The sequence below is a fragment of the Aphanomyces astaci genome (assembly GCF_000520075.1).
Source record: "Aphanomyces astaci strain APO3 unplaced genomic scaffold supercont1.27, whole genome shotgun sequence".
In the NCBI taxonomy this organism is placed as follows: domain Eukaryota; phylum Oomycota; class Saprolegniomycetes; order Saprolegniales; family Verrucalvaceae; genus Aphanomyces; species Aphanomyces astaci.
The window spans coordinates 176,638-197,528 of NW_009798290.1; the positions used below are offsets into that span (position 1 = coordinate 176,638).

The following is a 20,891-nucleotide window of genomic DNA, read 5'->3' on the forward strand; positions in this document are numbered from 1 at the left end:
TAAGAACCGCTACATTGCCTTGTCTTAAGATATTGGCCGTGTTAACTGTATAGTGTTACTCAAAGTACTCCCCAATAAAATCTCTGAGTGGTGTTGGAGATTCAGTACACCCCGTTCAATCGACCGAAATCTCTCCCACTAGTCAATCCGAATTTACTTGTCGCTGATTGGCTGCAATCCATTTCAATTTTCTGGCAACGTGGATAATAGCCAATCAGTTGTCTCGACGCGGTTGTGAGAATTGTCCAAAATCGATGTTAGTACTTCTTGTAGCAGTGTGTACTTGTCCTCGTTTCAATCCACCGCCTCGTCACTACTTTACAGTTGAGTCAGTGGACGCTCAGAAAGCCATGCCCGCCACTATGCCTGCAGAAAAGAAAGCGGAGGGGGGGGGTATTATGACGAGGCAGTGGGACTGTGGCGACGATATTGACGGCAACAAAACCCGCAAGTTTATCCAGCAATTAATTGGCCTCCAGCGCTGTACTATTCAATGTTTAGCGATGGCCAGCTCTTGGCGTTTAGAGGTTGAGGCAGTGGTTCTCGCTCGAACGTGGACGGTCAGTAACGTGGCAACGCGGCTGCTCTTCATTACTCGGACATCTGCATGTCGACGCCTAGGCGGAACATTCCGTATGAGGAGTTCGTGGCCACAGAATTTTGCCTCAACTTGCATCCGCGGGCTGTAGCCACGTGTAGTTGTATGGATTCTGCTCTAGTATGTTCGTGTGCTGGCGTGCCCCCCACTTGTTACAATCGTCATACCTTGGTGGAATGTTCGGATTGGGTAGGTTCAACATTCACATTTCGTGAATGATTGTCCTTCCATGTTGTTTCAACGAACATTCGTAGAAAACTCGACAGCACGATGCAATGCCCCGCCTTGACTCGCGCGCCACAGACAGCGATCACATGCTTTGACGACCTCGTTCTCTTTCTTGAGCCCGACCATGAACCCAGCAGCCATCCCCTCGATCGACCCCCCTTTCCTGCACTTCAGCACGCCATCCATGGTTACCAAGACCACTTTCACGCCGATTTCTATACCACATTGTGGCCACGGATTCTGGAATGGGCATGGACTGTTCCAGGCACCTATGCTCCCACAGGTCTGAGTTTTACCTCGCCGCAAGTGTCATCGTGTGGCACATACACCTCCGCAAAATGCAACTACGACACGGATGTGGCGCGGTACATTCTGGCCAACATGTTTGTCCTCAACAAGCCTCAGCCCGCCCCAGAATGCGGCAATTTGGACCTGTACCGGCTGATGAATTCCCAAGCGCGGTGTCGCGAAGAGGACGTGGGGGCTGCGCGACTGGAGTGTCTCCTGGCGTACTTCCACACAATTGCCGAGGAAGAACAAGGTCGAACCATCACGATCGAGCGGCGTCAGTGGCTAGGGCAGGCCCATGAACTCGATGCGTCGGGCCATACATTAGCTGGTGTCAACTTGATGGAAACGTCGATGGAATCGGCGGCTGACGCCACACGGTTCGTGAACTTTGCCAACCAGGACCTGCACATCCACCGAATCATCCCGTCCGGGACCCAAGAAGAAGTGCTGTTTTCGTGTGCGCCGGAAGCCTTTGTGGCCATTGGACTGTGCCCCCGCATGACGTCAGACCAAGTCATTATGATCCGAAACGTGCGGCGATTTGTCGAGTACACGGGGTACTTGTCCTCGTTCAAGTTCCTTCGCCTCGTCGGTACTCGTCGGGTGTTTGACATCTTGTCGATCGATGCAGTGACCAGAAGCCACTATACAGTGGCATCTGTCGACCGCGACGTCCGGAAAGCGACGTTGGCCATGCTGCCGACAGACGAGAAACACGGACGGGGGGGGGTCGTGACGGGACATTGGGGCTGCGGCGTCTTTGGTGGCAACAAAACCCACAAGTTCATCCAGCAATGGGTCGCTGCCTCGCGAGCGAATGTCCCCATGCTGCACTACTCGGTGTTTGGGGATGTCCAGCTCATGAATTTTCTGCGACAGGTTGAGGCGGCCATTCGCGCTCGAGAATGGACGATCGATGACGTGGCAACGCGGCTGCTCTCAAATTACTCGGCCATGTGCGCGGCGGCCGATAAGGCCAAGGCAGACGGATACATTTGGACGCTGCTGTCAACCATGTCAACGCCAAGCCGAAAGGTTTCGTACGAGGAGTTTATCGCTACCGAATTTGGCCTGGAGGCCGTGGGTTGTAGTAACCTGCTTTTGTGGTAATAATGTTTTTAACAATGACGATCGTCCGTTTGTATTTCCGCACGGGTACCTCCGATTTAGAATGAAATTCATGGATTGGATACTTGGACCAGTATGCATGCGTTCGCCGATCGCATTTTCAAACTCATATTGCCATGCAACGTACGTACTACCGGCACTGTAGTATGGTCTCCCGGGCATCGTCTGCAACGTAAGTGAAGCAAGTGAAGCATGAGGATTGGTATAGTTATATTGGCAGGTCTGGTGACACGCCAACCCTATGGTGGTTTTGTGTAATTCTATCTTTAGCTTGGGAGAGAGGTAGAACGAGCGTCTCGATATTCGGTCGCATTGTTCTTGGCGGCGACGACAACAAACCATGCCAACACCCCACCACAAGGGTCAGCCGGAATCATTGGGGCTGCCGAAACTTCGGCCTCCGTCTCCGAAAACAGACACTGCCGACGTCCCCCATGACGACGACGCGGACATGCAGACGGTTCGAGTGAGCGAATCGCATCCTCGAGATGACACGGATACTAGTACCTCAAATGAGTCCGAGTCGGCCGCGAATTTGCCTTGCTTGGCTAACGTTACACCGATGGACACTTCCCCACGGTACATTTGTTGTTTGTACCCAGATTTTGCATAAATCGTTGATTTCGGTCGTTGATGGGGGGGGGTGTCGCTAGAGAGGGTTTAGGTAGCGGGGAGATCCAGTATCAAACTCTGCCTCGCCGCCAAAGTTCGAGCTTGAAGGTGTTGCGGCCAGCGTTGCCATCGACACCCATGGTGATGCTGCAGCGCACGAAAACGCTGGGGAGTCTCCATGCGGACAAAATGCTCACTCGTCTGGGCGTGACGTTTGAGACGATGCGATTGGAAAAAGGCATGAAGAAGCTTGGGATTTGCGACCACGACATTGAAGCCAGCATTGAGAGTACGATATACGCCCCTGCATGGCTTACTTGTGATTGCATATTCCAAATGTGGTGTTTTGTGATGATGTACACGTATGTATATATGTTGCAGTTCGCCGACACTGCGGCGTGGTTCTGAACGACTTAATGTCCAAAGAAGAATTACTGCTCGGGTTTTCAGGCAAACAATTGAAACGCATCAAGGCCGTCAAGACCATGGGGACTTCGGAAAACGAAATCCTAGATGTCTATTGCAAGCAAATCTCAAACCTCGGCTTTCCCCAGGAAGCAGCGGCCTTACTTAAATAACTGCATGGAATTTTGAACAATAATCTACTAGTATCTGGAAACCATCCTTCATGTGAAGTGTCTTGGCGGGATGAAGTCAAATCGGGTAGAAATACTTTATGAAACTAGGACCTTACTACGTTTAGGTTTCACGAACTGTATCGGTAGAAAATGATAGTGAATCGAGACGTACCGAAGGAATCACAACCATTAACGTTATGTTTACCACCAAAACACGCGTGGTTTTTTAAATGTGTCAATATTGATTCACGATGGAAACCAAGGATTGGCTGCATACACTTGTCCCACTGTAAGAGCCAATCAGATCCACTCAAAACTAAATTAGTCAATAGCGTCGATTCGTGTTTATTCGGCATCGAGGGGTCTGGAATTTTTTACCAAACTCAACTATACTTACTACCTTGGAGCCATGCCAATGCAATCGAAAGAAATTCTGACCGTGAGGAAACACTTGATGGCGCAATATCGTACAACGTGTGTGACATATATGTACCGACCAGTTATTAAAAGTGCAGAACTTCTGGACCAAAAAATGCTGCGCTCTTGAAATCAATTGCCAATGCTTCGTCCAGAAGATTGGAGGTGTTTTCAATGGCTACCTTACTGTCTTGCTAGATGTTACTCGAGTAGGGGAACTGCGTGCGCAAATCGTGCTGGCACAGGTAGCTTCAACTGCTCGTCGACAAAAGTAGGACGAGGGATGACATGTCGCCTCCAGGTCTTGACGTCCAGAATGTGGTCGTTGTCTTTTCTGGAGCCAAACACAACTAGTCCGGAGAGCAACGCCGACGCTCGGTCGACGAATTGGACGCCATTTAACGTCCACTTTGCCTTTCGTGTGAAGACATGATTGGCCGAGCTTGACAGTAAGCGCGACGTGGTGGCGGGTTCGACGCGGCCGCGGTGAAACGTCTGAAGGAAGTAGCTCAAACATATGCTTCCGACGACAATCCCCATCAATGTAATGGCGCGGTTAAAGCTGTTAATGGCCAACACGCCACTCGGACAGGGCAGTTGATAATGCACAACGGTTGCATCATACACACCCGCGCGACGAGTCTGCGAGGATCACGGCCATTCGCACCGGCCGAGCCATCGACAAAAGTGAGTCCAAGTACGAGCACACTGGCATTGCTCGCATACACGTACGTAAACTGATGCGACCACAGCGTCAGCACGTCCTGCGTGACAAACACGAACCAACAAACGAGTTCTGGTGACGACGAAGACGAAAGCAAGATTTCGACGCCGTGTCGCGATGAGTCGTCCATGGATGCCGAGCTCAAAAGCGCTATGGCCACAGTTCCGCGAAGATACAGCAGGGGGCAACCTACCCGCACCAAGCCCGCGACTCGGTTGAATTGAACAGATTGCCAGTGTCGACGGCATACCGATTAGCCGCCACCATTGCCCACGTGCTAAAGCCAATCAAGGCCAAAACGCCCGAGCTATACGCGATGGCATACCTGGCATAGTACGTTAACCGTGCCCATGTTCCCCAACGTGACTTTTAAGGCGTGGTGTACTCGGACATGACTTGCCATTTCACGTTGGCGTCGCCAGCAAAGGCCACCACTTCCCGGACACCCACGACCCACTCGTACAAGAGCATCCAACCCGTGTTAGCAATAGACTTGGAACCAAACAGTGTCAATAGCAGCAGTTGTCGGGACTTAGCTTCAAACTGAATCATGGACACGTTCCCTGCAGTAACCACGACGTCTTGCACAGCCGATTGCAAGGTCATAAATATATCACCATCATTACCTGTCTCAGCGGTCGCCCATAACAAGGTGTTCGTCAAATCATCCACACACGCATTGGCATTCAGAGCGCAAATAAACTGGATGTCCAACGCTTCGTGGGGCCATTGAATGTGCCACGCGAGGGCAGCAAACAGAATCTGCATTCGACTGGCGTAAATGACATTCGACTTGACCCCCACACAGTCGCCGTCGCTCGTAAATGACCCTTTGACCGTACGGTCGGTCGAGCCTGGACTGGAGGTGTAGTCGCAGATGATATTTCCAGCAGAAAAATGCCTCGAACTATTCGACCATGTGGACATAAATTCCGCGCTTTGGACCGAGTGGATCAGTTCGACAAGGGGTTTGTCGGATATAGTCAGGGCGTTGGCTGTGAGAATCGTTTGCACTTTCCATAGGAGAGTCACGAGGGGCAAAGAGAACGGGACATGATACGCGTCGATCGATCCAAAGGGTCCTAATGCAATCTTGACGGTGGCAAACCAGTGACTTCGTGGAGAACCCACGACCCTTCTTTTTGTCAAGACAGTGGCCATACTGATGTTTTGGAAGGCAAAGTGAGGCTTTGTCGAAGCAAACTGTGCCCGGCGATGCTACAGACGTTGGACCTCACAGCCACGAAATCGTTGGCCAGGCCCCAGTACAATTTGAACGACGCGCTTTTGTCTACATGGATTGAAATTGAAATTGCAATTACGCGGTATTTACAAGCTCTCTATCGCCCGAGCGCGCGCATATTTGTCTACATGGATTGCCCCCGTCGACGATTTGAGCGTGAACGAGTACGACATCTGGAACGGCGTCGTGATTTCAAATGTCTCCACCAGCCCACGCTGAAATTCTGCCATTGGGTCGAAAACCGCGAAATGCCATAGTTACTCCAATACGCCGCTTCCTGGCTCGGGGTCACGTGAACGTTAGTTTGCAATCGCGTGAGCCACAGTTACCCATCAACTGTTTGCCAGAGCTCCGCTTTGAACCCAAGGTTGAACGCGTCGCCCCAACAATGCGTCCATTGCTCCGCATTCACATTCCGCAACAACGCTACTAGATACACTGCCCCGTTGGATCCTTCAAGGGCATCGCAGCGGGCTTGGCGGGTGCCATTGACCAGTGTTTGCTAAAGTCTAGCCAGCAGTAGGCGGAAAACATCCACTCGGCGTCGCAGCCATCCATGCGACGCAGGCCGTCGATTGTCGCCACGAGTGTCGTCACGACTTCGTACTTGATTTTGGCCGGGTACAGAGCACTGGACACAGAACCAACGTCCGTCTCGTTGAAACTGCCTAAGTCTAGGACCCCGAGGGTGGAAGTTGACATGATATATTGGAGGACATCTGCAGATGTTAGTGAAACCAGTTGTAGACCACGGCACGAGTGTTTGAGCGTTGGTAGCTGGACCAGAGCAAGTCGTTGCCCAGCATATAGCCCGAGCCTGAAATGTACACCAACCCTCCAGTCACGGCGCCAAGAATGTACAAGCAGCCCACTGCAATGTGAACATGCGGAGGTCAAACGACCTCCAATACGTGGCTTCGTCGGGGATATTTTGCAACGACTCATGCTAGTCACTGCACCACCAAAGGTCCCCGTCCGTCGATTCCTGAAGCGTCGTGTCGATTACGGTGGCCAACGTCGATTCATACGCAAGGGCAAACTCGGTCCAAATGACATTCCGAAGGATCGATTCCAAGTACACAGCCGCATTGTGGATGTCACGCATCGCACATCCGTTTCGTCGTGTGTGCCATGTGCCAACGTTTGGAAAATTCTAGCCAGTAATATTGCGTCGTTATGATCCAATTTTGAACGGGAGTTAGCAGCTGCAAGATCTGAATTGCCAGCTCTAACGTCAGGACTTCGTTTGCTACGAGATTGGTATAGCTTGGGGCCAATGCTAGGGGAATGCCCATGTTGTGATGAACCCTCAGTAGTGATATGTTGCTGGAATCGACAGACTTCAGACGCGCCAGTTGAGTGTTGAACACCGTCGCGAGAAACGTTTGAGTGTTGTTGTTGAATTGAGGTCACCACAGGTCGTTGGAATAGTATGGTTTGGCCGTGTGGAGGTACTGCAATACACGCTCGAGGCCACGGTCGCAATCAGGCAAGCATTCAAATGCCTGCCACTTCGAAGTCATGTTGTCCTGTACCAAATGACAATTACGTCGTTTTTCACCGGCCGTTTCATCTTGTAACTATTAATATCGTAAAACACGAAATTACTACGTAGTAATACTATTAATAGCGTCAGAATTGTGTTTCCACCCCTTTTTTGTCAATTCCATGATTAACTGTAAATCCATTGTTTAAAGTGCTCTCAGACTAAATAACGAATAAACCAAGTAACGTTAACTTGAATACTCCGGAGTAGCACTTCATATAAAGCGATGATTGGTTTGTTGCTGGTGGATTTACAGGCACTTACTGTTAGTAAGCCAAGTTTCATTGATTTACTGTTAGTTCAATGTTATACCAATCCTGCAACAACGTAATTTGTACTGTACAAGTGCGCGCTACATCGACACGATCACCAGACAACATTCTGGGTCTACGAGTACGGTCTTCCATTTCACATCCTAAACTTCGTTCGGTTCGGAAAGTTAGAGACCAGAATGAAAAAGCATTCTTTTAGGCAGAACCTGGGGTTAACTTCACTGTCAATCGGGTTTATTTTGTCCTTTTCACCCAAATTTGGACTGGGCAGTTTATTGGAGAAAAGAACAATTTAATACCACCAAATGAGGACAAGTACTCCACAAATATTAGTATTGCAAATCAAATCAACTGGGACAAATACTGGGGCCAAACGATCCTGAACTATGATTGGTTGAAATTTAGGATTATTGGAATTTCATTGGCTAGCCGATTGGGCTGCTACCCACTTCAACTTCGAATCGAATGCATAATACTATTTTTATAGTATAATACTTCGTACTTCGTATTATACTCCGAGTAACGTTTGAAGTATTTTGAGCTTCGGTTGTTCAAAGTTATTAATAACGCAGTTAACAGTAAACAACGGTCATATTACGCAAAAATAAATTCTAAATTGACTTAGTAACAATAGTACTCTTACTAGCTGCTTCCTGTAGTTCGAATGAGTGTTTGTCGTTGGAGTCCAAAGCAAAAGTATCATAACCTTTGCCAGTGCGAAGTGCGTACGATTTGCTTGTTGAAGCCAAAATGTCACTCGTATTGTCTTAGGGTTTCTAGCTTGCCAACATATTGTTGGAATTGCCACACAATATTTATAATAATATTTGTCTCACAGATTACAAATTGGAGGATATTTTAATGCGATCTATTGTCGGTGCATCCAGCGATGTGATTGGCTTAAATGTTGCCACTCCACCAGACACATCATCCCACCCGTTCGTGTCCAAGGGCCGCAGGTGTTGCTGTCACATGAGCCACTTCGCACAACGAGCGATGCTGCTGGCCCAGAACACCGCCAAGCAGGCTGCCAATCTCGCGGCAAATCCGTCCCCTTCCATCGCGGCGCCGTCGGACGATGCTGACGAGTTCAAGTGGATTGGTCTGGCAATCGTCGTCGGGTCGGCAATCCTGTCCAACCTTGGCGTGAACGTCCAGAAGCTGTCCCACGTCAAGGAAGAGAAGCGATCGTTGTTTCTCCGTCGACCGTACTACGTCCGTCCTCTGTGGATCATCGGCATGACGTTCGTCGTTCTTGGGTCGATCGGCGACTTTGAGGCCCTCGCATTCGCGCCGCAAGCGCTCGTCGCGTCCGTCGGCGGCGGCTGCACGGTGCTAGCCAACATGGGTTTCGCGCACCTGTGGCTTGGCCAGCGTCTCACATGGTACGACGTCTTTGGAACGTTCTTCATCCTCGTGGGCGTCGTGCTGAGTACCCTCGCCAACACCCCCGACGCGCAACTCGACCTGAACGAGCTCGAGCTTCATTTCCGCCACCTCGAGTTCCTCGTCTACTTCTCCGTGATGGTATGTAGAGTATTGTTGGGGCCAGCCGTCCTCAACCGTGGCTATCTTCTATGGTAGTGCTTGATTTTGTTCATCCTTTTTGGCGAAATCCGGTCCATCGCTCGGCATTCTCGGCCGACCCACGACCATTTGCATCGCCGGTTGGCGTACTTGTATGCGACAGCGTCTGGGATCTTTGGGTCGTTTTCGGTCTTATTGGCCAAAGTAAGACACTACACAAATAATTCATGGATATGTTTGTTTTCAATATATATATATGTGTATCCATTCTATCTCTCTTGAAGGGTCTATAGAATTAACCTTTGTACGGATATGTAGTGCACGTCCATGTTGTTGCTGTTAACGTTTCAAGGCGACAACCAGTTTGTATACCCCATCACATACCTCTTTGTGGGTGGTAAGCAGCCTCTACCTTGTCCAGAATGATAAACCATTCTAGTTATAACATCAATATGACATGGAAATACGTATAGGCATGGTGGCGACGTTGGTGCTGCAGACAGACTTGCTGAATCGAGCTATTATGTCTGGGGACACACTGTCGGTATTTCCTGTGTTTCAGTGCTTTTGGATTGGGGTACGTACGTACGTAGTTCATATGTATTATTATTTATTATATATATATATTCCAAATATCCCATATAAATTGTTCTAATGAAAATGTTGTTGATCAGTCGAGCGTCGTGGGCGGCGTCGTGTTTTACCAAAAGTTTAACACATTTACCTTGTTTGAATGGATTTCGCTCCCGGTTGCGTTGGCGTGTACGTAAACCAATATATATATATATATATATATATATATATATATATATTCACGTGTTTTTTTGCTTTGTGTTTAGCAATCATTCTCGGCATTTACTTGCTCACGCAAGTGGGCAACGACGATGTTGCGTACACTGCGTCTGTGGCAGCCACTGGAAGGTTTGGCTCCCTCATGCCGCTGAGTCCCCCGCCGTTGTCGTCGGCGTTGCGCACGCCCATATTTAGACACGGGTCGTTTCGCAGCAACGACTCGTACGGGTCTGTCAAAGCGAAAGAAACGACCTCGGCCAAGGCACCCCCCGCAGAAGTATAACCACCACTAACTCAACTAGTTCAAAGCAGCCCTGGAAGCACAGACTTTTCACAAAATACGTGACTGTTGGGATAGTATTATTAATCATTGGTAGTATTATTATGCGAGATTGTTGGTTGTGTTAGTAGTAATAGACAAGAGTACTTTCAAGTACTAGCAGCAAGTTAGTAGGTAATAAATTACTGTGTTGTACGTCTAGTTGGGCTGGGTGCTACAGACAGACAGTACGGGTGTGAGGATATTCTCTGCTACCGGTAGTTCCTCTCGAACCACTACTCCATATATTCCCTCCGTACGGAATTGATTGGTAGTTTTTACCTCTTACGAACCTTTTTTATCCGTCAATAAAGTAGTACTAGTAGTACATAAAGTAGTACTAGTAGTACTTACCTATTGATTGGTAGTTTTTACCTCTTACGAACCTTTTTTATCCGTCTATAAAGTAGTAGTACTTACCTAGTATTGAATATTTTACTGTACTGTATATGTTTATCTAAACCTCTGTAAACGGACAATTCGGCTTTTGTCAAATCAGTTATAATATCAAAATTATGAGGAAATGATCATCATTCCTGGCATTTTTTGTCTAAAAGTAAATAGAGCAGCTCTCTAAAGAGTGAAATATCATGTTTCAAATGAAATTCTCTCTTTGGAAGTGCTCCGGACTAACTAGTTATACCTGAAATTGAGGCATATAACCTATTTTGGCCAAAGCACGACAAAGACAAATCAATCTAACGTTTTATCATACATAGATAGCACTAGTACATAAGTAGTTGTGTGCTTTGTTTACAGTTAACAAGGGCACGATTGACTGCCACAGAAAAAAACTACAATACTACGGTACTATTATTAGTTAACGTAAAAAGTACCTTAAGTATTATTTAATGCTAGCTACGTCGTGGCGAAATAATCGAGCAAAACACTGGCGAGGATCAAAAAGAACGAATTCCCTACGACGTCTTGGATTGCAGTCTCCATGGGACCTGCAAACGTGGCGGGGTCGAAGTGCAGCCACTTGCCAATCAAAGGCGCGGCGCTTCCCGTGAGCGCGGCCGTGAGGATGGACAAAAACTGCGCAATACCCACGACCAGGCCAAACACTAGCCAGTTCTGCCACATCCCGGCGACGATGCCAGTCAGGAGACCCAGCGCTAGCCCAAGCACGAGCGCCGACGCTAGATCTCGTCCGATCGCTCGCGACGAGTCTTTGGTTGAGACGAGGCCCACTGCCAACGCCCTCGTCATGATGCTCGACGACTGGAGGCCGACATTGCCCGAGATGGCCGATATCACGGGCATGAACGACATGAGCAACGGATACGTCCGCAAAGTCGCTGTGTACCGTGATATGACAAACGCCACCATCATTTCGATCGTGAACGTGATCACAAGCGACAACAGCCGCCTCCTCGCGCGCTCGACCGACGACAGTTGGTGCATCACGATGGCGTCGTACGCAGGATCCCGTTCTGAGAGCGGGAAAGGTCCATTGTCCTGCAGCTCGGTCCAGCCTTCCTCAAGGAGGCTACATCATCACCCAAAACAAGTTAGACCTACAAGACACCGAACAGGTGGATGGCACGCTACATTGGTTCGCACGGCTTGCGCATGAGTGGCGAACCGACATGCGATCTTTCGAAATCGGGTGATACGGAAATCCTCTCAAAGTCGATAATATATCGATATTGCATTTGACCGTTTCACAGTCAACTTTCCCCATCATAAGATGATTTTACACTAATTATTATTACGTAGTACTATTTTAATAGCAATACTAGTAATAATTAACTGTAAAAGTAAATACGAATATGTAATAGTAATACCTATATTAGTAATACCTTCCTGGTAGTCTGCACCATGAAATATATAACGTGAAAATAAAAATTAACATACTGTACTAACGTTAGTACATCAATATAATCTCAAACCGATTACTATTAATAGTACAGTAGTACTGTTACGAAGTACTAGTACTACTTATGGCCTGTTCCAAGTAGATATTTTGAGCAAATGAAAAAGTGGTCCAAGTACAGTGTCTTACTTTTTACCTCTTTTTCTGCGATTTTTTACGCAACTCACTGTACCAAAGGTAGAAAAAGAGGTCCTTGACGACTTTTTCCAAAATCGTGGGAAAAAAAGAGGTAAATTGATTTTGATTAACTCATGGTATTTCGGAAAACTACTTGGAACTAACTTCCCCTAATACTTACTTCGAAGTACTGATCTCCACCCTTAAACGAAACGGAGCAAATTATGCAATTCACACAGTAAATTAACTCTTACAGGTATTTGCAGGCTGTCTGAACCAACCATTTATACATGCATTCAAGCGCTGGGCGTCTCCAAGTCAGAGCTGAGTATGCCAGTGCGTCTCCAGCAGTTTCTCACAGTGGAAATGATGTCATCCATTTCAATGCCAAACGATTCAAGTGTTCGAATTTTGAAAAAGTCATCACCTTCCGATATGGTTGGATAATATAAAGTTTCAAAAATTATCAAGTTTACCCCGTTTCGTTTAAGGGGGGGGATCAGTAGTACATATACAATAATAGGAATATTGCAACAAATTGTTCAAATCAAATTACAAGGTGACGGTAGTGCCTGCAGACCATTTTTTATGACCCTTCGAACAAGTTAATTGCACCAGTCAGGGGTGGCCGTCGGCATAATTACAATATCTTTCGAGTTGCCAATCAGACTGGTCTCTATATACATACATACACCAACACCACGATGTTGTATTGAGCAAACATCTACTCGTCCTCCTCATCATCCTCGTCATCCTCCTCGTCGTCAGACGACTCTGTCAACTCTCCAGCGACAATGGCCGAGTCCTTGTGCAAGTGCACACAATCCACGGTCGTTTCCGTTGCGCAGCCTTTGAGCTGTTCCGGCAATGTCAATTGAATGATGTAGTCGTCGCCGCCGCTGTTGATGGCAAATCGATGGGTCACGTGCTTGACGCTCTTGGCATCGTACACTTCGACGTCGGGCGTTGGCTCGGCGTCGGTTGTGATCAGGGCCAGCGACTCGACATGTTTGGCTTCGAGTTTCAACGTGGACGCCACGGTTGGCTCTAGCCGTTGCGACTGAATCGGGACGTGGTTGAGCCAAATGTTCACCAGAAATGTTACGCGGACACTGGTGTCGTCGTCCTCGTTCACATGGGGGAAGGCCAAGTCGGACGGCGCGCCATGCAAAAGCTCGCCGTCAAACGTTATGTGTTTACCCGGTGTTGGTCGGCTTACAATGCACTGACGAAGGGGTCCGCTGATGTCGGCGCCATACTGGAACGTGCCACGCTTGTCGAGTATCACCGTCGGCCCTGCATTCACACACAGGTACGTGACGGAGCCAAGGAAGGGATGCACATGCACTTGGTCGTCCTCCTCTTTGCCGTAGTCGCGGTCCCAGTGGAACCCAATATTGTCGCGGTGGTCAATGTGCTGCGTCCACCACTCGGCGCCCGACGTCGCCGGGTCGTACGTCATGCCCTGCGTGTGCAAATCAAAGATCTTCTTGGCCAACACCTCCATGCCGCACACGGACGCTTCGTTCGCCTTGATGAAGAACGTCGACCCGAGGCTGTAGTTGTCGCCGTCCTCAACTTCCCGACACGAGAAGCATGATTTGCAATCTTGGATCAGCAACTCTCTGTGTTCAGACGAAATACCACCAAACAAGTTGACATAGCTTTTGAACTTGAAGGCAGTGCCTATGTCCTGCTGCTTCAACGCGGACTTGCCTTTCTTTGCCTTGGACTGCCCTGGCACCGCCGCCGCATCGCGTGCATGTTTGACCATGTTTTTGTACTGATCGATGGCCAAAATCTAACCATCCGCAAATTCTCGAAATTGATTGGTTCAGTCCTAGCCAATGGAAACGATGTAATTGAAATCAAGTCCTCTTTCAAGTGTCCATCATATAAAAACTACTAACATGTACTATAATACGTAGTAAGCTAACTGTAAGTTAACGTTACTCTATTATTAATAATCGTACTAGTATGTACATATGAAGTGCACATGCAACAGTGTCATCTGTAACGAGTCCAAGTAAATTATTGCTTAGTACAGTCAAGTAAATTATTCCTAGCACAAGGGTACTGCGCTATATTTCGTCAAATTGACATTTTTGTGTGATTACGTCGGCAACTCCTTTTGGTTCTAGCATAATATATGCGAGGAAAATCATGTATTTCTTCGTCGTTACGAGTGGTTGGTCGATTGGAGCTACACCGCGGTGTCTTCGACGAGGTACTTCTCGTAGGCACTTTCAGCCCGCTGCACGCGATATCTTGTGCAATGTCGTACGAGGCGGGATTCCCATACAAACGCAACGATGCTACAGAAGGCCGAGAGTGCGACGCAGGTGGCCACTAGAACGTATGGGCGGTTCGGGCTGGCAACGAACCACAACACAATAGCGGTCGGGTATTGAAACATGCATTGGGCATTCAGTAGTGCAAGGAGGAACCAGAGTTTGCGCAGGGGAATGTTCACTCCGGACGGGTTGGTTTGGTCGTGAAATTCGACCACCAGCGCTGGAAACGCCGCTCGAATGGCCTCGGCTCGCTGTTGGTCACCGTCGCCTTGCTCTTGGTCGAATGTAGAAGTGGCCAGGTATCGGGAAACATGCACGAACGTGCGAATGCGGGGCACTTGCGTCGCCACCGCTGCCACTGTCAAGACAAGGTTGACACTTTGAAGGCACAGCTCAATGTACAAGGCCCGATCTGTTGATGGCAAGAAGTTCACCACCCCTGACGCGATCACAAGGAGCAAACCCGACGCCCCCAGCACCACGATAACTCCAACTGCAAGTACAAATGTCTGAAAACATTTCCAGGCAGCATTCGGGACGGCGTCAGTAGTGACTGACGTCGTCGTTCGAGTAAACTTCATCCAGGAGGAAGTTGAATGCATAAGTCAAAGGTCGCAGAGGGTCGTTTATGGAAAGATAACGGAGCACTCCCAAATTTTAACTATGTAAGTGGCACCAACCGTCACACGTACATTCGTCGGTCAATTGTAGTATTAAGCAGAGCTTCGTGGCTCAATTTACTCGTCAACGTACTCATTCCTTCCCTACCTCGCAGCTCATTTACAAGCACCTATGAAGCGGAAGCATCGTATAACTGCGTGGCTTGTCGCTCCAATCGTTCCCCTCTCCCATTCCAAACGAGATCGAACGTATACTACAGTACTTTGTGCACACCAGTGTGAACTGTGAATCGCACACATGTGGCAGGCGGATGGTGGCTGGCTGGCTCTATGATGCTTGACGTGAATTCAACATGTGATGTCGCACCAACCAAACTTCAACTTCGACATCCAAGGAACTTCCTACTGTCTTCGAATCTTTCTACGACGACTATACATAGGATATTTGCTACATCTCGCTAGTTTAACGCTTGTCGTATAACATATTCCACGTAAGTACTACAACATATTTCCTGATTGGTAATCTTTGCTTTTGTATATCATTTTCCTCGCCCCCACGTGATTACAAAAATCTACCACCAGTGCTTGTGATTACAAATCCAAATTGCCAGACACCACCAGCCTCATTCCTACTTTGGACATCTCATCACCATGAGCAGCAGCGACTCCGCCGTGTGGCACACCATGTACCCGTCCGAACTGGCCAACACAACGTCCAACCCTATCCGTAAGATCGTGGACAACATCAAAATGCCGCAGAACCCCGTCAAGCCCATCATCCGGCTGTCGTTGGGCGACCCGACGGTGTTTGGCAACTTGTCGTGCCCGGACGTCCTCACCGACGCCATCATCCGCAACGTCAAGTCCCACAACCACAACGGATACATCCACTCGGCCGGCACGGAAGCCGCGCGCGCCGCCATCGCCGCGCGGTACGGCTCGGTGGACGCGCCATTGACCAAGGACGACGTGATCATCGCGAGCGGCGGGTCTGGCGCGTTGGACATGGCCATCACGGGCATTTGCAACCCCGGCGACAACATCTTGATCCCTCGTCCAGCATTCTCGTTGTACCAAGTGATCGCGGACGCGCACAACATCCACGTGCGGTACTACGACCTGCTCCCGGAAAAGAATTGGGAGGCCGACCTAGTCGGCATGGCGTCTCAAATCGACAGCCGGACGCAGGCCATCGTAATCAACAACCCGTCCAACCCGTGTGGGTCTGTGTTCTCCAAGGAACACTTGCGCGGGATTCTCAAAGTCGCCGAGACCCATCGCGTGCCCATCATTGCCGACGAAATCTACGGAGACATGACGTACGGCGGCACCACGTTCTTCCCCATCGCGTCGCTGACCACGACCGTGCCCGTGGTATCTGTGAGCGGTTTGGCCAAGCAGTTCTGCATCCCCGGGTGGCGCGTCGGCTGGATCGCTGTGCATGACCGCCACGACATTCTCAAGGACATCCGCACGGCATACTTTAAGCTGTCGACGATTGTACTTGGTGCCAACTCGCTCGTGCAAAGTGCCATTCCGGACATCCTGACGCCGGCCCCCGGCAGCGAAGAGGAAAAATCGCTCGCGGCGTTCAAAACCAAATACTACTCGACGTTGGAGGCCAACGCCCAGTTCACGCTGGACACGCTCCAGACGATCCCGGGACTTCACGTCGTGGTGCCCCAAGGCGCCATGTACGTCATGTGTGGCATCGACAGGACGTTGCTCGCCGACATTGCTGACGACCTCGACTTTACCCAGAAATTGCTCCTCGAAGAAGGAGTGTTTGTCCTGCCAGGCCAATGCTTCAACATCCCCAACTTTTTCCGCGTCGTGTTCTCGGCGCCCCAAGACAAGTTGGCCGAAGCCTACGAACGCATTCGTGTGTTTTGCCAACGTCACTCGAAATAAACCAGCCTTCCCGTTTAATCCAATAAATCTAACAATAAATCTAATCGTGACCAACCACTTCTTGGTCCACTGCACCTTGTCAACTCCATCGTTATTGGAAGCCGTTAGAGAATGGACTGGTCAAGTGGTTGGTTCAAAGGACATTATTCTAAGAGGCCGGGTTCACGTGAAGGAAATCATAGCCGAACGGGCGACCCTTCTTGGATACCGGTACTACCGTCGAGCCAGGTTCAGGGACCAAAGTTGATGCGATAATTGCCCAAGTGACCCTTGTGAGACCGAGATTTTGACTGTGTGATTGGCGATTGATATTGTCTCAAATGGCTCCATGAAACCTTGTTTTTGCATAGTACAGGCTCACTGTACTATCGTCAGCCGACGCTGTCTGTGGACAACGCGACCACTGGCCAGCGTGGCCGCCATATAGGCAAAGCTCTCGGTGACTTTACTTGATGCAGCCATCGACGACGTAGGCCGGAAGGTCGAGAAGCCGCGCCGACAATGCACTCCACTAGTGACCTGTCACGTGGGGGGGGTGCTTTGACCGTCGGTAAAGTGGGTCGACCGTAAACCATTCACGGGGGCAAACATCGGGCTTCGCACGCGAATCAGTTGTTTGGTGGTCATTTCACAAGGCACAAAGCATCATAACTTGACGTCAAACACGAACGAGTGGCTTTTATTCACGAGCGAAAACAACCCCGCCATCGTGATGAGTTGGCCGCCAGTTTTGGTATGGGCACGTCCAAGAACGCACGCTTCGACACTGACAGACAGCAATAGCTACTCCATGGGGGGGGTTGGCACCATCAGGTTTGTCGACCACGAAGTCCGCCGTTTGGCCATGAAAAGACTGGCTACCATCGCCGTAGCCATGATGCCGAGGGTCGATGGTGGCAGCTGGCGTAGATCGTTCCAATCATAAACGTCTGTCCTTCTGTCGACTGGCAACCGATATGGACGGCACCCACACCTTCACACATAGGGGAAAAAGCACAAGTCAGACTGCTTGCCAACGACTCCACGACGTGGACTTTTGCATGTTCCCAACCAAAATCAAATGTGAAGGACGTACAACACCACGACGCTTCGTCGGTCAGGACCATCGAATCAATCCAAGTTCGCGACCGCGGGGCGAGCCAAGTGACCCCATTGAGAAGGGGGACAGAGGCCCCACATCAGGAGCAACGGGTGACCAATCCACATCAAGCCAGCCACCTGATTGCAGCGAAACAGATTACGTCCAATGATAGAAAACCGGTTTAGGTTGCTGTAAATCGCCACAAGGGAGGCAATCCCTGATAACTCCACCGCCGAATACATGAGTAAATATAGACCACAGCGTCACGCTGGTGGTGGTGGAAATGTCGCTCAGGTTGGGTTCGAACTCTATGGGATCGTAGCGTTTTTTACAAAAATGTCAACGAAACCATGCTACGTTTGAGGGTCCCCAGAGAATTCTGCAGTACTGTAGATCAATTCGCGCCAGTCGTACAAAATTGTAGCCCTGGAGTACTCGTGCGACGCCCCAGCCGTTCCACAAGCTCCCATTGGTCAGTCACGACGACCACCGGTCGGTCGTCCCCTTGTGACACGAATTTCGTTGGTTAAACACACGTACCAATTCGTCCAGTCCTTCGTCTTGTTAGTAGTTTTGCCACTTGCATGGTATACCAAACTTCGGTGACGCCAGTACCGGTATGCGTTTTGGCCGGCGACATTCACGACGGTTGACGCCCGCACATGTCCAATGGCTGAAGCCCCGGGACAATCACGGCACCGAACAGCGGCCCCATTTGCACCTGCCATCGCGCCCAGTCTACGAGTCGTAAGATTGCTTTCAGATACACGGCGCCGTTGTCGACATCCGTTCCTTGGCATCGCGCTAGTCGTGCGAGACGTGTACACCAGCTCCCAAAGCCGATTGAAGTCGACCCAGCAATGCTTCGTGGGGATTCTCACGAGCTGGTTCACGGTGGCATCGCAGTTTCAATGCGGGTGTCGTCGTATGCCAGTGGCATACCCTGGCTAAACGATCAAGAGGGGGTTGCAGCCACTGTTGTCCTTGACCAACCCCACGTTGGTGACATCCCACGACATGACATCGTCCTGGGACAACAAAGCCAGCTGGTACATCATCTGTAACCATGTTTTCTTTCGACTTTGTCGTTTTCATGGGGGGGGGAAGGGGTGTCCCCACTGCAGGTTGACCATTCGCTGTAAATTCAATCGCTCCTACTAGTATACCCTATGCCTCGTGTAACTCGCTCACGTGTTACCGCACTCAAGTACTACACATATCCGCCTGGATTGCGTTGCACAGTTGGTGGCATCACGGGTTATTATTGTGGCCGTTATCGTGGGTATGAACCGCTTGGATTGTACACTGATAACTGGACCAAGCGTTGTACCGGTAGATCCGTACTACTAACAACGAAGTATTCCTTATCACTCGGTCAAGCAAAAGCTATGGCGGAACCGATCGGGGACCTTTTGTGTCAGGTGAAAAGGCGGCGCGTCCACTGCAAACGACCGCCACGTCTTGATGTCCAGAACGTAAAACGTCCGTTTCCATGGGAAAATCACCAGTCCGTTCAGAACCGCCGACGCCATGTCTAGGTACACCACTTGATCTAACGTCCAATGGTCCTTGTTTCGGAACAGCGTTTTGGCCCCGTTGCACAAGAACAGCGACGTTGCGTACGATGGCATTGCATTAGACTTTTCTTTGGAGCACAACATATTGTAGCCCCGCACAGAGGACGACACTGCCGACAACAATCAGCACGAGCAGTACCAAACGCTCGTAGTCGCCGATGGCAATGGTACCGCTGTGGCATATCAATTGAAGGTCCACGACTGCGTACTCTCAGTCTCGCGCGACAGTCACTTTGGGTTGGACCGGGTACACGCAGCTCAACACGGCCGACACAACCCACACGAGAATGCTGGCTCGACTGGCATTCACTTGGGTTCGGTCTCTTGTGAAAATCGTGAGGATGTATTGGAGCACATACACGAGCCAACAGGCTTCGCTCGAGCTGAGCACCGTGCGCATGTAATACAATGCATTCGACTCTGGCAACTGCATCGCGTTGAAGTGTCCATCCACACGGACCAGCTGGGCCTTGGACGTACTGAGGATGGTCAGAGCCACCACACTTCGCGCAAACAGGAGTGGCCTTCCCACGCACACAAACCCCGCAATTCGATTGAAGTGCAGAATGTTGCGGGGCTCAATGTGGCCACGATTCGCAAGCGTATACACCAGGAAAAGCGACGCTACAAACGCGAGTATCGTGGTCACGTATGCGATGCCCGCCCTCAAAAAGTACACAATGTGGCGAGGGATTTCTGCCTCGTTGGTGTGCCACGTCATGTCAGGGTATTTGGCTGACATGACGCTCAAGTTGCCCCGGTCGCCTTGAAAGTTGACCTCTTCGCGGTACCCGAGCATCCACTCGTAGAGGAGACACCACGCAAACAAGTCAAACTGGGGTCGCCTTGGGTTGAGCATTGGCATAAACAAGAATTGCCGCGCCTTGCCCACAAGGATAAACTGGGTAGGCCCCACAACGAGTTCCTGGACGTCGTGATACGCTTCGACGGACGACACATTCATGCTACTCGACAGAGCCATCACGGTGGCCATGGCGTCCGGACAGGTGGGGTCGGTATCTCGACCGCTGCACACGTAGGACACGTTGACGGAGCCTGTGGGGTACGCAGAAGTCCACGAAAGGAACGCAAAGAGAAGCATCTGGCGGTCGACGTCCAACGTGGCCCTTTGGACAT

At 49.9% G+C, this 20,891-nt stretch overlaps 12 protein-coding genes across 13 annotated transcripts; 5 read left to right on the top strand and 7 right to left on the bottom strand.

Moving 5' to 3' along the window:
* The first annotated feature begins 856 nt into the window (after positions 1-856).
* On the top strand, positions 857-2,273 carry H257_10235 (hypothetical protein). The gene has a single exon (XM_009836715.1). It carries the CDS (start codon positions 869-871, stop codon positions 2,225-2,227), a length of 1,359 nt encoding a protein of 452 aa, XP_009835017.1. The 5' UTR covers positions 857-868; the 3' UTR covers positions 2,228-2,273.
* A 217-nt stretch (positions 2,274-2,490) lies between these two features.
* Positions 2,491-3,479, top strand: H257_10236. 2 transcript variants are annotated; one of them, XM_009836716.1, is made up of 3 exons: positions 2,491-2,824; positions 2,899-3,146; positions 3,239-3,479. In XM_009836716.1, the coding sequence occupies exons 1-3, from the start codon at positions 2,586-2,588 to the stop codon at positions 3,433-3,435; spliced, it is 684 nt and encodes a 227-aa protein (XP_009835018.1). In that variant the 5' UTR covers positions 2,491-2,585; the 3' UTR covers positions 3,436-3,479. The 2 variants fall into 2 exon arrangements, with proteins under 2 accessions (XP_009835018.1, XP_009835019.1); XM_009836717.1 differs by having other exon boundaries at positions 2,899-3,479.
* A 574-nt stretch (positions 3,480-4,053) lies between these two features.
* Positions 4,054-4,706, bottom strand: H257_10237 (hypothetical protein; the record flags this gene model as incomplete). Its single annotated transcript, XM_009836718.1, has 2 exons — positions 4,054-4,494; positions 4,554-4,706. 2 exons carry the CDS (start codon positions 4,704-4,706, stop codon positions 4,054-4,056), a joined length of 594 nt encoding a protein of 197 aa, XP_009835020.1.
* A 59-nt stretch (positions 4,707-4,765) lies between these two features.
* On the bottom strand, positions 4,766-6,049 carry H257_10238 (hypothetical protein; the record flags this gene model as incomplete). The annotated part of the gene is made up of 4 exons (XM_009836719.1): positions 4,766-4,901; positions 4,962-5,139; positions 5,203-5,794; positions 5,948-6,049. 4 exons carry the CDS (start codon positions 6,047-6,049, stop codon positions 4,766-4,768), a joined length of 1,008 nt encoding a protein of 335 aa, XP_009835021.1.
* Positions 6,050-6,248: 199 nt separating this feature from the next.
* Positions 6,249-6,924, bottom strand: H257_10239 (hypothetical protein; the record flags this gene model as incomplete). The annotated part of the gene is made up of 3 exons (XM_009836720.1): positions 6,249-6,493; positions 6,681-6,765; positions 6,826-6,924. The coding sequence occupies 3 exons, from the start codon at positions 6,922-6,924 to the stop codon at positions 6,249-6,251; spliced, it is 429 nt and encodes a 142-aa protein (XP_009835022.1).
* Positions 6,925-8,558: 1,634 nt separating this feature from the next.
* Positions 8,559-10,239, top strand: H257_10240 (hypothetical protein; the record flags this gene model as incomplete). Its single annotated transcript, XM_009836721.1, has 6 exons — positions 8,559-9,164; positions 9,222-9,368; positions 9,483-9,561; positions 9,638-9,741; positions 9,839-9,926; positions 10,004-10,239. The coding sequence occupies exons 1-6, from the start codon at positions 8,610-8,612 to the stop codon at positions 10,237-10,239; spliced, it is 1,209 nt and encodes a 402-aa protein (XP_009835023.1). The 5' UTR covers positions 8,559-8,609.
* An 841-nt stretch (positions 10,240-11,080) lies between these two features.
* Positions 11,081-11,938, bottom strand: H257_10241 (hypothetical protein). The gene is made up of 2 exons (XM_009836722.1): positions 11,830-11,938; positions 11,081-11,767 (listed from the first exon to the last, which is right to left on the bottom strand). The coding sequence occupies exons 1-2, from the start codon at positions 11,931-11,933 to the stop codon at positions 11,134-11,136; spliced, it is 738 nt and encodes a 245-aa protein (XP_009835024.1). The 5' UTR covers positions 11,934-11,938; the 3' UTR covers positions 11,081-11,133.
* Positions 11,939-12,889: 951 nt separating this feature from the next.
* H257_10242 (hypothetical protein) lies at positions 12,890-14,045 on the bottom strand (the record flags this gene model as incomplete). Its single annotated transcript, XM_009836723.1, has 1 exon — positions 12,890-14,045. One exon carries the CDS (start codon positions 14,043-14,045, stop codon positions 12,996-12,998), a length of 1,050 nt encoding a protein of 349 aa, XP_009835025.1. The 3' UTR covers positions 12,890-12,995.
* A 335-nt stretch (positions 14,046-14,380) lies between these two features.
* On the bottom strand, positions 14,381-15,208 carry H257_10243 (hypothetical protein). Its single transcript, XM_009836724.1, has one exon. The coding sequence runs from the start codon at positions 15,165-15,167 to the stop codon at positions 14,475-14,477; it is 693 nt and encodes a 230-aa protein (XP_009835026.1). The 5' UTR covers positions 15,168-15,208; the 3' UTR covers positions 14,381-14,474.
* Positions 15,209-15,800: 592 nt separating this feature from the next.
* On the top strand, positions 15,801-17,177 carry H257_10244 (tyrosine aminotransferase). Its single transcript, XM_009836725.1, has one exon. The coding sequence runs from the start codon at positions 15,837-15,839 to the stop codon at positions 17,094-17,096; it is 1,260 nt and encodes a 419-aa protein (XP_009835027.1). The 5' UTR covers positions 15,801-15,836; the 3' UTR covers positions 17,097-17,177.
* A 1,640-nt stretch (positions 17,178-18,817) lies between these two features.
* On the bottom strand, positions 18,818-19,235 carry H257_10245 (hypothetical protein; the record flags this gene model as incomplete). Its single annotated transcript, XM_009836726.1, has 3 exons — positions 18,818-18,981; positions 19,032-19,120; positions 19,171-19,235. The coding sequence occupies 3 exons, from the start codon at positions 19,233-19,235 to the stop codon at positions 18,818-18,820; spliced, it is 318 nt and encodes a 105-aa protein (XP_009835028.1).
* A 180-nt stretch (positions 19,236-19,415) lies between these two features.
* Positions 19,416-20,707, top strand: H257_10246 (hypothetical protein). The gene has a single exon (XM_009836727.1). It carries the CDS (start codon positions 19,740-19,742, stop codon positions 20,082-20,084), a length of 345 nt encoding a protein of 114 aa, XP_009835029.1. The 5' UTR covers positions 19,416-19,739; the 3' UTR covers positions 20,085-20,707.
* Positions 20,708-20,891: the final 184 nt, after the last annotated feature.

Excerpts from the sequence above, each read along its gene's own strand:
- H257_10244 (XM_009836725.1), top strand. The coding sequence starts at position 15,837 with ATGAGCAGCAGCGACTCCGCCGTGTGGCACACCATGTACCCGTCCGAA.
- H257_10241 (XM_009836722.1), bottom strand. The coding sequence starts at position 11,933 with ATGCAATATCGATATATTATCGACTTTGAGAGGATTTCCGTATCACCC. Across the intron at positions 11,768-11,829 it reads CGCAAGCCGTGCGAACCAAT|CCTCCTTGAGGAAGGCTGGA; the intron begins GTAGCGTGCCAT and ends GTGATGATGTAG.
- H257_10243 (XM_009836724.1), bottom strand. The coding sequence starts at position 15,167 with ATGCATTCAACTTCCTCCTGGATGAAGTTTACTCGAACGACGACGTCA.
- H257_10246 (XM_009836727.1), top strand. The coding sequence starts at position 19,740 with ATGGTCCTTGTTTCGGAACAGCGTTTTGGCCCCGTTGCACAAGAACAG.
- H257_10236 (XM_009836716.1), top strand. The coding sequence starts at position 2,586 with ATGCCAACACCCCACCACAAGGGTCAGCCGGAATCATTGGGGCTGCCG. Across the intron at positions 2,825-2,898 it reads CCGATGGACACTTCCCCACG|AGAGGGTTTAGGTAGCGGGG; the intron begins GTACATTTGTTG and ends GGGTGTCGCTAG. Across the intron at positions 3,147-3,238 it reads CATTGAAGCCAGCATTGAGA|TTCGCCGACACTGCGGCGTG; the intron begins GTACGATATACG and ends TATATGTTGCAG.
- H257_10235 (XM_009836715.1), top strand. The coding sequence starts at position 869 with ATGCAATGCCCCGCCTTGACTCGCGCGCCACAGACAGCGATCACATGC.